The sequence below is a fragment of the Dromiciops gliroides genome, chromosome 2 (genome assembly GCF_019393635.1).
Source record: "Dromiciops gliroides isolate mDroGli1 chromosome 2, mDroGli1.pri, whole genome shotgun sequence".
Lineage (NCBI taxonomy): Eukaryota > Metazoa > Chordata > Mammalia > Microbiotheria > Microbiotheriidae > Dromiciops > Dromiciops gliroides.
The window spans coordinates 663,811,511-663,825,885 of record NC_057862.1 but is presented as its reverse complement, the minus strand read 5'-3'; the positions used below and the strand labels follow the sequence as shown (position 1 = coordinate 663,825,885).

The 14,375-nt window shown below is 42.1% G+C and overlaps 1 protein-coding gene across 1 annotated transcript; it reads left to right on the top strand.

The window, feature by feature from the left end:
* The first annotated feature begins 437 nt into the window (after positions 1-437).
* TEX37 (testis expressed 37) lies at positions 438-4,904 on the top strand. Its single transcript, XM_043982474.1, is given in 4 exon segments — positions 438-536; positions 797-838; positions 2,650-2,742; positions 4,512-4,904. Coding segments are annotated over 4 exon segments (627 nt in total).
* Positions 4,905-14,375: the final 9,471 nt, after the last annotated feature.

Below are 14,375 nucleotides of genomic sequence, written 5' to 3'. Positions count from 1 at the left end.
GTCCAGCCCTGGTTATGTTCTCTGTCTGATGTCACAATGCAGGGCTCTGTTTGTCCCCGTCCTGGATACAGTCCCCTGAGCTCAACAGACACCACAATCCCCTTGGAGAGCAGTCAGACCTGCCACCCAGGTAGTCTCTCCCACCTGCCCACAGACTTACTCAGCACCAAGCATTCCTGCTATGGGGATTCTCCTTCAGCTGAGCCCCGATTCCAGTGCCTTTGGGCTCTCTGGGTTGGTTGGCTCTGCCTAGTAACACCCATTCTAGCATTTGAGACTACTCCTGTGCTTTGGTTCACTGGTAGATTGGATGGGCAGTCTCAGTATGACACAGAACAAAACTGTGTCAAACCTCTTTGTTCCTGGGTTACTACCCACATGCCATTCAGCCGACCACCTCCACACTGGTCTTTATCATTGCCATCGGTCAGCTCAAGATGAAGGGCTTTCCGCCTGCCATCCCACTTTCTGATCCCAGAGCTGGAATCCTGCCCCAGTACCCAACATTTTGGCCATAGGCCTTCCAAGGACTGGAGGTCTGTCTCTGAGCCCCTGGTCCTTGTGGCTAGATACCTTCCTGCTCTGCCCATCTCCTCTGAGGTTGATCACCCACCTGTCTGGACCCTCTCCCTTTGCCTGATAGGTAAAGTGGTGGAAAGGTGGAGTGAAACAGGGAGGCTAGGGAGGGTTTGCTTAGTTGGGTTGGAGCTGGTCAGTGTGGGCTTCCCGCCCCCCACCCCCACCCCCAAGCCCCGGCATCTGCCTACTTGCCGTATCTAACTAATCTTCTCCCTAGGGTTTCCCGTACATCATGGAGGGTATGTTGTATCCCAGCCAGGTGAGCCTCTAGGACTTTTCTTTCCCCTTTGCTCCAACATCTCAGGGATTGCTCATTGGGAGGTAGCTTCATTTCTTAGCTAATCCTTTCAATGGATTCTGAAGCATTCACATGCCATCGGCACATTTCCTACAAGGCAGGAAAATGGAGATTAATACTCAAGTATGGGAACCTTGGGCAAATCCCTTGGCTTCTCTAGGCCTCAGTTTACTCATCTGTAAAAAGAGGGTGTTGGATTATTAGATATTAATAGTTCACATTTATATAACACTTGAAAGTTTACAAAGTGCTACACATATATTATCTGCTGATCTTCACAACAGCCCTGTGATGTAGGGGCTGCTATTATCCCTTCTTTCAGATAAAAAAGCAGGGAGTCAGAATAGTTAAGTGATTTGCCCAGTCACACACAGCTAAGAAGTGTTATGATTACCCGCCCCCTTTTTTTTTTTACTAGAGCTGTAATTTCATCAACACAGAGACAGTGAGGAATTCACCCTATTCTGCAAATTGTAGTGTTAGAGAGTTACTTAGATCCTCAAGGAACTAAAATGACTTGCCCTGGGTCACACAGTCAGCATGTGTCAGAGGTTGAATTTGAACCCAGGTCTTCCTGACTCCAAGGCCAGCTCTCTAGTTACCAAGTCATGTTGTCTCTCTGTAACTACTATTCCCGCTCTATAGATGCTGTGCCGGTGGTCACACCACCCATAGGAAGTTATATAGTGTAAAGAACGACAGATTTGGAATTAGATGATCTGAGTTTGAATTCTGCCTTATTAGTTTTATGACTGCTGGGCAAGTCAATTAGCTTCTATTTCCTAGAAAATGAGGGGATTAGACTGAGTCAGGTCCCTTCCAGCTACAAATCAATCAATCAATAACAGTTATGAAGCACTTACTATGCGCCAGGCACTGTGCTAAGCACTGGGGATACAAAGAGGCAAAAGAAAGTTCCTGCCCTCAAGGAGCTTACAATCTAATGTAAGCTAATAATAAATATTAATAAATCAATGACCCTAAGTATCAGGGACTTTAAGCCTAACTCTCCTGAGCCCAAGTCCAGTGCTTTTTCCTCTGGATAAATTATTTCTGAGGAGTGGGGAAGGAAGGAATAAGCATTTATAGAGCACCTACTATGTGCCAGACACAACACTAAGTAATTTACAATTATCTCATTTGATCCTAATGACCCCAGAAGAAATAAGTGCTATTATTATCCCTATTTTACACTTGAAGCAACTGAGGCAGACAAAGGTTAAGTGACTTTCTCAGGGTCACACAGCCTGAGGCTATATTTAAACTTGGGTCACTGCTCTATCCATTGCACTACCAGTTGTCTCCACAGGTGAGGAATAGGCCTAGGAGAAAAAATTGTTACAGTGCCTTCTGGTTTCCCCAGCATTTAATATCTGTTATGTCATTTAATTCTCACAACAAGCCCCATGAGATATAGGTAGTACAGATATATGCTCCCATTCTGCAGATGAGGAAACTAAGACAGAGCAGTCAGGTGATTTTCCCTAATACCCAATAGCTACCAAATGACCAGTGCCAAGGTGGGAACACAGAACTCATCTTGGGGGGAGGGGGTCTTTAGTCTATGCTATGGCTCCAGCAAAGAGGTACCAACAGTAATAATGAGAATCTGATCTGGCAGCAAGTAAAGTTGGCATTTCCAATCAATCAATAAGCATTTATTAAGAGCCTACTATGTGCCAGGCACTAAGTGCTAGGGAGACCATAAGGGGGCATTCTTCTGGGGGTACCTCCTCTTTATTTTATTTCTTCTTATTATTATATATTTGCAGGCACCTCTGTCTTTGAGTATATACAAAAGTTCCTACATGGCCGACTACAAGGACTTCAGCAATTACAAACCCCATCTGGAAAATCCTGAGGAGGTAAATGGAACATCCATAGAGCTTGTTCATCTCCCTCAGGCCTTTCCTTTATTTTCTTCTTCTTTCATTAAAATAACTAATTTTCATCTCATTAGGAACAGGAGAATACTGTAGACCACCACCATATGACACTGGACGAATGTACTACTTCAGTAGTAGTTGGAACTTCATTGTGCACACACTTGCACATAGGCATTCACACACACATTATTTAGACTTGTCTATTTCTATTAAAAGTGTTTATATTTACTAGCTGTGTGACCCTGGGCAAGTCACTAAACCCTCATTGCCCACCAAAAAAAAAAAGATCAGCTGATCTGTGAGAGCAAAAGTGTTTATAGTTGTATTTATGTGTCTTAAAGGTAACTAGATCCTTCAATATTGTATACATCCTGTTGTTCTTGTAAATGGAATTTCCCTATCTCTTCAGGCTGAGTTTTGTGGGTAATGCATAGAAATGCTGATGATTTAAGTGGACTTCATATACTGCAACTTTGGTGACGTTATCAATGCTGTTGATGTTTGAGCAAAACTTGGGTGTTCTCCAAACGAGCCATATCATCTGCAAATAAGTGATCATATTCTTCCCTTCTTGCTTATGTTTATTCCTTCCACTTTTCTTCTTGCTATTGCTGTAAGGACTTTATCTTGTACATGCCTATTTGCACATAGGTTGCTTTCTCCATTAGAATTTGTAAACTTCTTGAGGTCAAAGACTATTTTTGCTTTGCTTTGGATCCAGGAAGACCTTGGGTTCAATCCCTGCCTCTGACCCATCTTTGCTGGGCAACCCAATTAACATCTCTGTGCTCTAGTGATTCTCTAAAACTGTGGAGAAGGTGCCAGCCTACACTGGTGGAGGAAGTGCCCCTACGTTAAGGAAATCAGCCCTCTGCTGAACGCTTTCTCTTACAGATGAGGAGACTAAGGCTCACAAAAGTTAGTGAGGGCCAACTCACAGTATAGCAAATGAATTAGAGCAAGGTGAGCCAAACCTCAGGACTACTGGTAGTTCCTCTGTCACTTTCCCTCATTGGAAACCAAGGTACAGATTTCTAAAGAGAGATCAGCCAGATTTTTGGAGGGCTTGAGCGCTTCCAACACGAGACGACCCTTTCCCTTTTTAAGGTCAGTCAGTCAGTCAACAAGCAGCTATTAAGCCCTTGCTCCTGCCAAGCACTGTGGTAAGCAGTGAGGATACAAAGAAAGGTAAAGCCCTCCACCCTGAAGGAGCTTCCCTTCTACAGGGCAAGACATTATGTAAATAAGCAGGTAACTCCAAAATATATACAGAATAGATGGACCATAATCTCAGATTGAAGGAGTTAGCAGCTGGGGTGGGGGAGAAAATAAAGAAAGGCCTTCTGCATGAGGTGGGATTCGAATTGAGTCTTATATATTTGTTTGGGGGCAATGAGGGTTAAGTGACTTACCCAGGGTCATACAGCTAGTAAATGTCAAATGTCTGAGGTCAGATTTGAACTCAGGTCCTCCTGACCCCAGGGATGATACTCTATCCACCATGCCACCTAGCTGCCCCCCTCCAACTGAGTCTTAAAGGAAGGCAAAGGCAAAGAGAAAAAGGATTCTATGCATGGCAAACAGCCCCGGCAAAGATTCAGAGGTGGGAGATGCACTGTTGTGTTTGAGGAGCAGCAAGGAGGTAGATGAAAAATTAATTGTGGGCCCCTGTGGGGTGGTGGGGAATGTGAAGTAGATGAGCCCCTCCTCCTCTCAGCTCTTGATTTGTGTCTGCTTTGGTTCCACAGCAACGGAGGGTCGAACTCCAGTTACGGCAGAAAGAATTTTGCCCACCTGTTTCCACACCTACATCGATGCTGGCGAAAGGATACCCAGCTTTTAGGGAGCCCCAAATGACAGCAAGAGACCTAGATACCTCCACCTTCACTCAGAAACTAGCCCAGAAGGCCCCTCAGGAACAGCCCAGAATCTGCCCTAGTGATTATCATCCTTCCTTGGACCCAAATCGAATACCGGTCCACAAAACCAGGTATCAGTCTAAGAGATTCCCGAAGCCTCTGCAACTTAATTATCCACTTCCTGAGCTTGGTGAACAGAGGGAGCCGACTGGCACACAATTCCCCTCGGAGCAGAAACCTACCCCGTTTCGATGGGGACCCTTGAAACCATTTTACCTATAGTAACCTTGACAGCCCAACAGAAAGCCAGTAGGAGAGAATGCTATGCAACATTCATTGTTTCACTCCCTAGGAGTGCAGGGGTCAGGATTTAAATAAATCATGAAAGTGCAACTCACAGCCCTGTTCCTGTATTTCTTTAGGTTGCCTCATTGAGCTATCACTAAGCGTACCATGCCTTGACAGACTTAGTAGAAGGTAGAAGATAGAAGTAGTGGGTTATTTAGTAATGGAAGCAGAGGAAGGGTCTGAACGTATCAGTAAAGATCAAGCAGGAGTCAAACTCCTTCCCTTGGTCCTGTGCATTAGGAGGGTCTGAGAGATGCAGCAATGAGCCTTGGAGAGGGCACCAACAGACGTGGGGCTAGTTTCTGAAAGCTCGGTTTCAGTGAGCACCAGGTGATGAAAAAGATGCGAGAGGAAGGGAGCTAAGATAAAAAGCAGCTGATTACCAGTTGAAAATGGTTCTAGATGACACAATGGTGTCTTTGAGCACTCTACTATATTCCAATGGGAATAATTTTCCCAAGCCTCAGTTTCCTCATCTGTAAAAAGGGAATAATAAAATGCTACTCCTCAATGATTTTAGTCTGACCAGTTAGAGCCAGTGATCTCCAAAGTAAGGCTAGGACTACCCACACCTCCAAGAAAGGCTGGTCCTGAATTTACCATGCCAACCAATCAGAAGATGGGAAGACAGGTAGCATCTCACCCTCTCCTTGATCACCAGTCCTGAGACCAGTCTCTAACCCAACCACACCTATGGTAATCCCCTAATCTCAGACTCTTCCCTTACAGCTCTGGTGCAGCTCCAATCTCCCTCATTCTAAACCTAGTTGGCCCTTTTAGCTCCAGCCCACTCTCCTGCCTCTTCCCTCTCCCTGGCCAGCTCCCCTCATGGCTGGAACAGCTGCACCTCAGACGATGGGTTCTGGGTTGAAGGTGATTGAACAGTAGAAGCCCTGTTCTCCAGCTTTCATTGGGGTAAGACACAGTGAGTCACAGAGGATGAGCAGGCATGGCTGAATTATATGTATCACAGCTTTCATTATATCACCTTCCTCTTCCTTGACCCCAGCCTCCTTCTCCTCCTCACCTCTGCCTCTAACCCATCCCACTTCCCAACATCCCTATTGCAATTAAGGGTCCCACCAACCTTCCAGTTACCCAGATTTTCACAATGTCAGCATCATCTTTGGTTCCTCCCTCTCCCTGATCTTACAACCACCTATATCTAATCAGTTGCTAGGTGTCTCATATCTGACCTGTTCTCTACCCTCACATAGCACCCACCCTAGGTCAGGCCTTCATCATGTCTCTCCTAGGCTATTGCAGTAGCTTTCTAATTGATCTCCCTGACTCTAATCTTTCCCCCCTCCAATCCATCTTCTACATACCTGCAAAATGATTTCCTGAAAGCCAGAGCAATCCAGGTCACATACCCCTTCCCACTATTTTATCACAAACTCAAATTGCTCCCTGATACTTCTAGGATCAAATATAATTTAATCTTTATCTCATTTCTAAAAAGAAATGTTTGTTTAAGATTTAGAATGTACATCATTAATACAATAATATTGACCTTTTAAAAATAGTATTTTATGTTTTCCAATTACATGTAAGGACAATTTTCAACATCTACTTTTGGAAAGATTTTGAGTTCCAAATTTTTCTCTCTCCCTTCCTCCCCTCCCCACTCCCCAAAATGGCAAGCAATCTGATAGAGGTTAGATGTGCAATAATGTAAAACATATTTTCTCATTAATTATGTTGTGAAAGAAGAAATAGAACAAAAGAAAAAACATCGGGAAAAACACACAAAAAAACTGTGAAAATAGTTTTCTTCAATCTGCATTTAGACTCCATCAGCTCTTTTTCTGGATGTGGAGAGCATTTTCCATCATGAGTCTTTTGGAATTGTTTTGGGTCATTGTATTACTGAGAAGGACTAAATCTATCAGAGTTGATCAATGCACAATGTTGCTGTTACTATGTATAATACTGACCTTTCTTTTTTCGTTTTTGTTTTTGGTGGGGCAATGAGGCTTAAATGACTTGCCCAGGGTCACACAACTAGTAAGTGTCAAATGTCAGGTCCTCTTGAATCAAAGGCTGGTGATTTATCCACTGCACCACCTAGCTGCCCCCTGACCTTTCTTTTTTTTTAAATCTTATTTAGAATTTTATTTTCCAAATTACATGTAAAAACAAAATTTAACATCAATTTTTAAAACTTTGTGTTCCAAATTCTCTTCTTCCCTCCCTCCCCACCTCTCCTTAAGAACTCAAGTAATTCAATATAAGTTATACATGTATAGTCATGCAAAACACATTAGTCAGGTTGTGAAAGAAAACGGACTAAAAAAACTTTAGAAAAAGGAACTAACAAAAAAGTATGCCTCAATCTGTATTCAGATACCATCGGTTCTTTCTCTGTAAATGGACTGTATTTTTCATAAGTCCTTCAGAGTTGTCTTGGATCATTGTATTGCTGAAAATAACTAAGTCATTCACAGTAGATCATCTTACAATAGTGCTATTTTGTATAAAGTACATTTCACTTTGCATCAGCTCATGTAAGTTTTTCCAGGCTTTTCTGATAGCATCCTGCTCATCATTTCTTATATCACAATAAATACTGACCTTTCTAAAGTGCAAGTCTGACATGTTATAAACACATCCCTAATCAATAAATTTTAGTAGTTCCCTAACAAAAGATCTCTTAAAGAAAATTAGAGATATCAGGGGCTGCTAGGTGGCACCCTAGATTCAGGAGGACCTAGTTCAAGTCCAGTCCCAGACACTTGACACTTATTAGCTGTGTGACCCTGGGCAAGTCACTTAACACTCATTGCCGCGCAAAAAGAAAAAAAAAAGAAAATTAGAGATATCAAGGGAACGAGTCATGCAAAAATGTGCATGATAAAAGACAAAAATGGTAGGGACTTAACAAAAGTAAGAAGACATTAAGAAGAGGTGGCAAGGGGCAGCTAGGTGGCGAAGTGGATAAAGTACTGGCCCTGGATTCAGGAGGACCTGAATTCAAATCTGGCCGCAGACACTTGACACTTACTAGCTGTGTGACCCTGGGCAAGTCACTTAACCCCCATTGCCCTGCAAAAAGAAGAGGTGGCAAGAATACACAAAAGAAGTATTTGTAATGATCTTAACATCACCAATAATGACAATGATGTGGTTACTAATTTAGGGTCAGACATCCTGGAGAATGAAGTCTAAAACCCATTTGGGTTTTAGAAAGCATTGCAAACAATAAGGCTAGTGGAGATGATGGAATTTCAGCAGAGCTATTTAAAATCCTAAAAGATGATGCTGTTAAAGTGTTGCACTCAATATGCCAGCAAATTTGGAAAACTCAACCAAGGCTACTGGATTGGAAAACAGCAGTTTATGTCCCAATCCTAAAGAAGGACAATGTGAAAGAATGTTCAATTTACTGAATTGCACTCATTTCACACACCAGCAAGGTTATGTTTAAGATTCTGCAGGCTAGGCTTCAGCAAAATGTGAACTGAGAATTACCCAGAAGAGCAGGTTAAGTGACTTGCCCAGGGTCACACACCAGAAGAGCAGGCTGGTTTTCAAAGAGGCAGAGGAACTAAAGCCAAATTGCCAACATTCACTGGATTATGCAGAAAGCAAGGGAATTCCAGAAAAAACATCTACTTCTGCTTCATTGACTAAAGCCTTTAACTGTGTGGATCACAACAAAATGTGGCAAATCCTCAAAGAGATGGGAGCACCAGACCATCTTACTTTGCTCCTGAGAAACCTGTATGTGGGTCAAGAAGTAACAGAACCAAACGTGAAACAACTGATCAGTTTAAGATTGGAAAAGGAGTATGACAAGGCTGAATATCGTCACCTTATTTAACTTATATGCAGAGGACATTGTGTGAAATGCCAGGATGGATGGACCAAAAGCCAGAATTAAGGTTGCTGGGAGAAATATCAACACACTCAGATAGGCAGACAATACCACCCCTATAGCAGAAAGAGGAACTAAGAAGCTTCTTAATGAGGGTGTAAAAGCTGGCTGGAAGCTTCACACACACACACACACACACACACACACACACACACACACACACACACACACAAGATCTTGACAACTGGTTCTATCACTTTTTCACAAATAGAGGGAGAAGAAATGGAAGCAGTGTCAGATTTTATATCCTTAGTCTCAAAGATCACTGCAGGGGCAGCTAGGTGGCACAGTGGATAGAGCAGCGGCCCTGGAGTCAGGAGGACCTGAGTTCAAATCCAGCCTCAGACACTTGACACTTACTAGCTGTGTGACCCTGGGCAAGTCACTTAATCCCAATTGCCTCAAAAAAAAAAAGACATCTCAAAGATCACTGCAGATAGCTACTGTATCCATGAAATTAAAAGACAGTTGCTCCTTGGAAGGAAAGTTAGAGCAAATCTAGACAGTATACCAAGAAAGAGGGACATCACCTTGCTAACAAAGGGCCATCTAGTCAGTGCTATGTATTGTATATGTAATGTATAGCTGTGAGGGTTGGACTATAAATAGAAAAGCTCAGTGCCACAGAGTCAACACTTTCAAATTGTGGTGCTAGAGAAGACTTTTCAGAGTCCCTTGGACAACAAAGAGATCAAACCAGTCAATACTTCAAGAAATTAATTCAGACTAGTCACTGGAAGGTCAAATACTAAAGCTTAACGACCATGGCTACATAGTGAGACAACAGGATTCATTGGAAAAGACCCTGATGTTGGGAATGATTGAAGGCAAAAGGAAGAGGGGACAGCGTCAGATGAGATGGATAGATAGTGTCATGGAAACAATGAACATGAACTTAGAAGGGCTTGGCGGGTCACAAAGGGTCAGACATGACTGAACAACAAGAACATTGTCTCCCTAGTGTACTATGCAGATATAAAACCTCCTGTTTAGCATTTAAAGCTCTTCTTCACCTGGCCCCTGCCTAACTTTTCAATCTTTTTACATCTTTTTCCCCCATAGGTACTCTTCAATCTAGTGACACTGATCTCCTGACTTTTCTGACACCCAACACTCTGTCTCTTGTCATTTTCATTGGCTGTCCCCCCTGCCTGGTTCTCCTTTGTTTTTTGTTTTGTTTTGGTGAGGCAATTTGGGTTAAGAGACTTGCTCAGGGTCACACAGCTAGTAAATATCAAGGGTCTGAGGCCAGATTTGAACTTAGGTCCTCCTAAATCCAGGGCCAGTGCTCCATCCACTGTACCACCTAGCTGCACCCTGGTTCTCCTTTCTCATCTCTGCCTCCTGGCTTTACAAAGTCTCAGCACCTTTTGTATCCCCCAGCACTTAGCACAGTGTCTGGCATATCATAGGTACTTAATAAATGTTTACTACTAAAGTCCTTCCTTCTACAAGAAGTCTTTCCTCAGTTCTCCTTAATCTTAGTGCCTTCCCTCTGAAATGATCTCTGCTTTATCCTTTGTTGGCATGTTGTTTCTACAATCAAATTGTGAGCCCCTGGAGGGCAGGGCCTGTTTCTTGCTTTTCTATCTCCAACATTTAGGACAGTGAATTTAAGGCTCCATCTAGGTGAGGAAAGGAAACAAGCATTTATATACTAAGTGCTTTACAAATATCATGTCATTTGATCCAAACAACAATCCTGAATGGTAGGTGCTTAATTTTCCCAATTTCACAGTTGAAGAAACTGGATTAAGCAAATAAGGGACTTGTCTAGGATCACACAGCCAGTAAGTGTTGAACTTAGGTCTGAGTTATTCTAGACAAAGTATACTATGTCCAACAGATAAAAACTAAGCCTTGGGCAGCTAGGTGGCACAGTGGATAAAGCAGTGGATTCAGGAGGACCTGAGTTCAAATCCGACCTCAGATACTTTACACTTACTACCTGTGTGACCCTGGGCAAGTCAGAACCCCAATTGCCTCACCAAACAAACAAACAAACAAAAAAGACTAAGCCTCCAGTCCAAATTCTTCTCCAGAAACTTTAGGTAATTGACCCTAGGCAAAACACTTCACTGGACAGCTAGATGGCACAGTGGATGGAGTTCTGGGCTAGAAAGACTCATCTTCCTGGGTTCAAATCTGACCTGAGATATTTTCTAGTTGTGTGACCCTGGACAAGTATTTGACTCTTGTTTGCCTCAATTTCCTCATCTATAAAATGAGCTGAAGAAGGAAATGGCAAGCTACTCCAGTATCTTTGCCAAGAAAACCCTAAGGGGCAGCTAGGTGGTGCAATGGATAGAGCACCGGCCCTGGAATCAATCAGGAGTACCTGAGTTCAAATCCAGCCTCAGACACTTAACACTTACTAGCTGTGTGACCCTGGGCAAGTCACTTAACCCCAATTGCCTCACCAAAAAAAAAAAAAAACCCTAAATGGGGTCACAAAGAGTTGGATATAACTTAGACCACTGAACAATAAGGCACTTCACTCTCTGCCTCAGTTTCCTCCTCTGCAAAATAAGGATAATAATAGCACCTACCTCCCAGGATTTTTGTGAGGCTCAAATGAGATATTTGTAAAGCACTTTGCAAACCTTAAAGGGTTCTAAAAATGCTAGTTGCTAGCTACATAATTAATAAATCCTTGCTGGCACATGTTAAACACAATATTAATTGGTTGACTAATATAAAATGTATAAATAAGAAAATATACATATAGTTGTGGTTTGTACTCAGAATTTGTGTGTGTATGTGTGGATAGAAGTACACAGTCAAAAAAATGTTGGAGACAACTTCCTAAAGGAAACAAACACATCATGATTATTTGTGTGGCTACCCTTTCCTAGGTACTAGATTATAAGGTTCTTAAAGACTGTGCCTGTAACTTTATTTAGTTGACAGTTATTAATCATCTACTGGGTTTGAAGTGAAGTGAAACATTCTCTATTTAGATAAAACTGGAGATAAACTGATAACTAACTCACACAATTGGGCATTAATTGCATTGCTATTGTTCAGTCATGCCCAATACTTATTGACCCTATTTGGGGTTTTTTGGGGAAGAGATACTGGAGTGGTTTGCCATTTCCTTCTCCAATTCACTTTACAGATGAGGAAACTGAGGCAAACACTTGCCCATACAGCTACTAAATATCTGAAGCCAGATGTAAACTTGTTTTCCTGACTCTAGGTCTTTGCATATATTTGTTTGCAAGCAGTATCCAATTTAAGATTGTAAACTCCTTGAAAGCAGGGACTATCTTTTGACCTTTTTTTTTTGTTTCCCTCCCCACTTAGCAAAGTGCCTGACTCAGTAGGCACTTAATTAATGTTACTGATTGATTGGATATGTTAATAGACAAAGGCAGTTTGGTGTCATAGATGGAACATTGAACTTGGAGTTGGGAAGACCTGAGTTCAAGTCTCACCTCAGATACTTGTTAGCTGTGTGACACTGGGTAAGTCTCTCAACTTCTCTCAACCTCAGTTTCTTCATTTGTAAAAACAGGATAATAATAGCTTAATGAGGCAGTCTCATATACTGGACAGAGTGTTGCATTTAGAGTAGAGAAGACCTGGTTTCAAATCTCACCTTAGGCACTGATTAGTTGTGTGATCCTGTGCAAGTCTCTCCAATGAGGTATTTCACATTTTCTTCTATTTTTTCATTTTTTCTATTCTGCTTGACTGATTCCTGGTGTCTCATGGATTCCTTATCTTCCAACTGTCCCACTTTAATTTTTAAGGCATTGTTTTCTTCAGTGAGATTATGTACCCTTTTTTCCATTTGGTCAAGTGAATTTTTTAAGGTTTTGTTTTCTTCAGTGAAATTACATGCTTCCTTTTCCAAACTGCTGATTCTTTTTTCATAGTTTTCTTGTTTTGCTTTCATTTCTCTCCCCATTTTTTCTTCTACCTCTCCCAATTGATTTTTAAAATCCTTTTTGAGCTCTTCGTTCTTTCGACCAATTCACCTTCCCTCATGAGGCTTCAGATGTAGGCAATTTGAGGCTATTGTCCTCATCTGAGTTTGTGTTGGCTTCTTCCCTATTGATACAGAAGCTCTCAATGGAGAGGGCTCCTTTTTGCTTCTTACTCATTATTGCAGCTTATTTATTTATTCTTTAAGTTGAGGTCTGCTCTGGGGGCACCAGGGTCCCTGTTTTGGGCTTCTTGTGCAGGGGTATAGGTGCTGTGTGACCGGGTTTTTACTCTGAGGCCTTTATGGTGTGTGGAGATCCCCCACCTGACCCGTTCGTGGCCCTCTCGGCCGGTGCAAGTAGGTTTTTCCACTGTCCTTCTTGGCCACCAGATTTTTGAGCCAGGTTCCAGGGGCTTCAGTTGTTCGGCTGTGGCCCGCAGCTCCTGCTGACTTGCCCCGACCCCCTCGGCGCTGGGCTGCTGCCCTGCGCTGGGCCTCCCTTTGCCCGAATCAGACCGACCTTTTCCTGAAGTCTTCTAAATTATCTCTGGTTGGAGGACTGTGTCTCTCTGTCTCTTTGCAGGTTCTGTAGTTTCAGAATCTGTCCAGAGGCTTGATTTAATGTTCGTTTTGAGGGAACAGAAGGAGAGCTCAGGCAGCTTGCTGCTTCCTCTCCACCATCTTGGCTCCGCCCCCCTGTGCAAGTCTCAACATGTATTTTGCCTTGATTTCCTCATTTGTAAAATGCTAGGGTTGACCTCAAAGTTATTCTTTCATCTCTTAATTTATGGTTCTTTCTTATAAGGATTGTACACATGAAATGTCTTCCTAGTAAAGTTCTTTTTGCATTAAAACACAGCAATCTTTTCCATTCTTTTTATCTCTTTGCCTTTGAGATATCTTGGAAGTGGACCACCACGTTTCTTTAAAAAAAAAAATAAAAGTATTTTATTATTTTCCAGTTACATGTAGAAATGGTTTCAACATTTGTTTATATAAGATTTCCAATTTCAAATTTTTCTCCCTCCTTCCCCTCCCTCCCCCCCTCCCCTAGACATCAGGTAATCTGATATAGGTTATATATACATAATAACATTAAACATATTTCTGCATTAGTCATGTTATAAGAGAAGAATCAGAGCAAAAAGGAAAAACCTCAAAACAGAAAATCCACTGCACCAAAAACACAAGAAGTAGTATGGTCCAATCAGCATCCATATTCCAGTTCCTTTTTTTTTTCTTTCTCTCTGGAATTGGAGAGCATTTTCCATCATGAGTCCTTTGGAACTTTCTTGTACCATTGGATTGGTGAGAAGAATCTAGCCTATCACAGTTGATCAACACATAATGATACTGTGTACAATGTTCTCATCTCACTCATCATCAATTCATGCAAGTCCTTCCAGGTTTCTCTGAACTCCTCCCACTCATTGTTTCTTACAGCACAATAGAATTCCATTACATTCATATACCACAACTTGTTCAGCCATTTCCCCGTTGATGGGCAACTCCTCAATTTCCAATTCCTTGCCACCACAAAAAGAACAGCTATAAATATTTTTGTACATGTGGGTCCTTTCCCCTTGTTTATGATCTC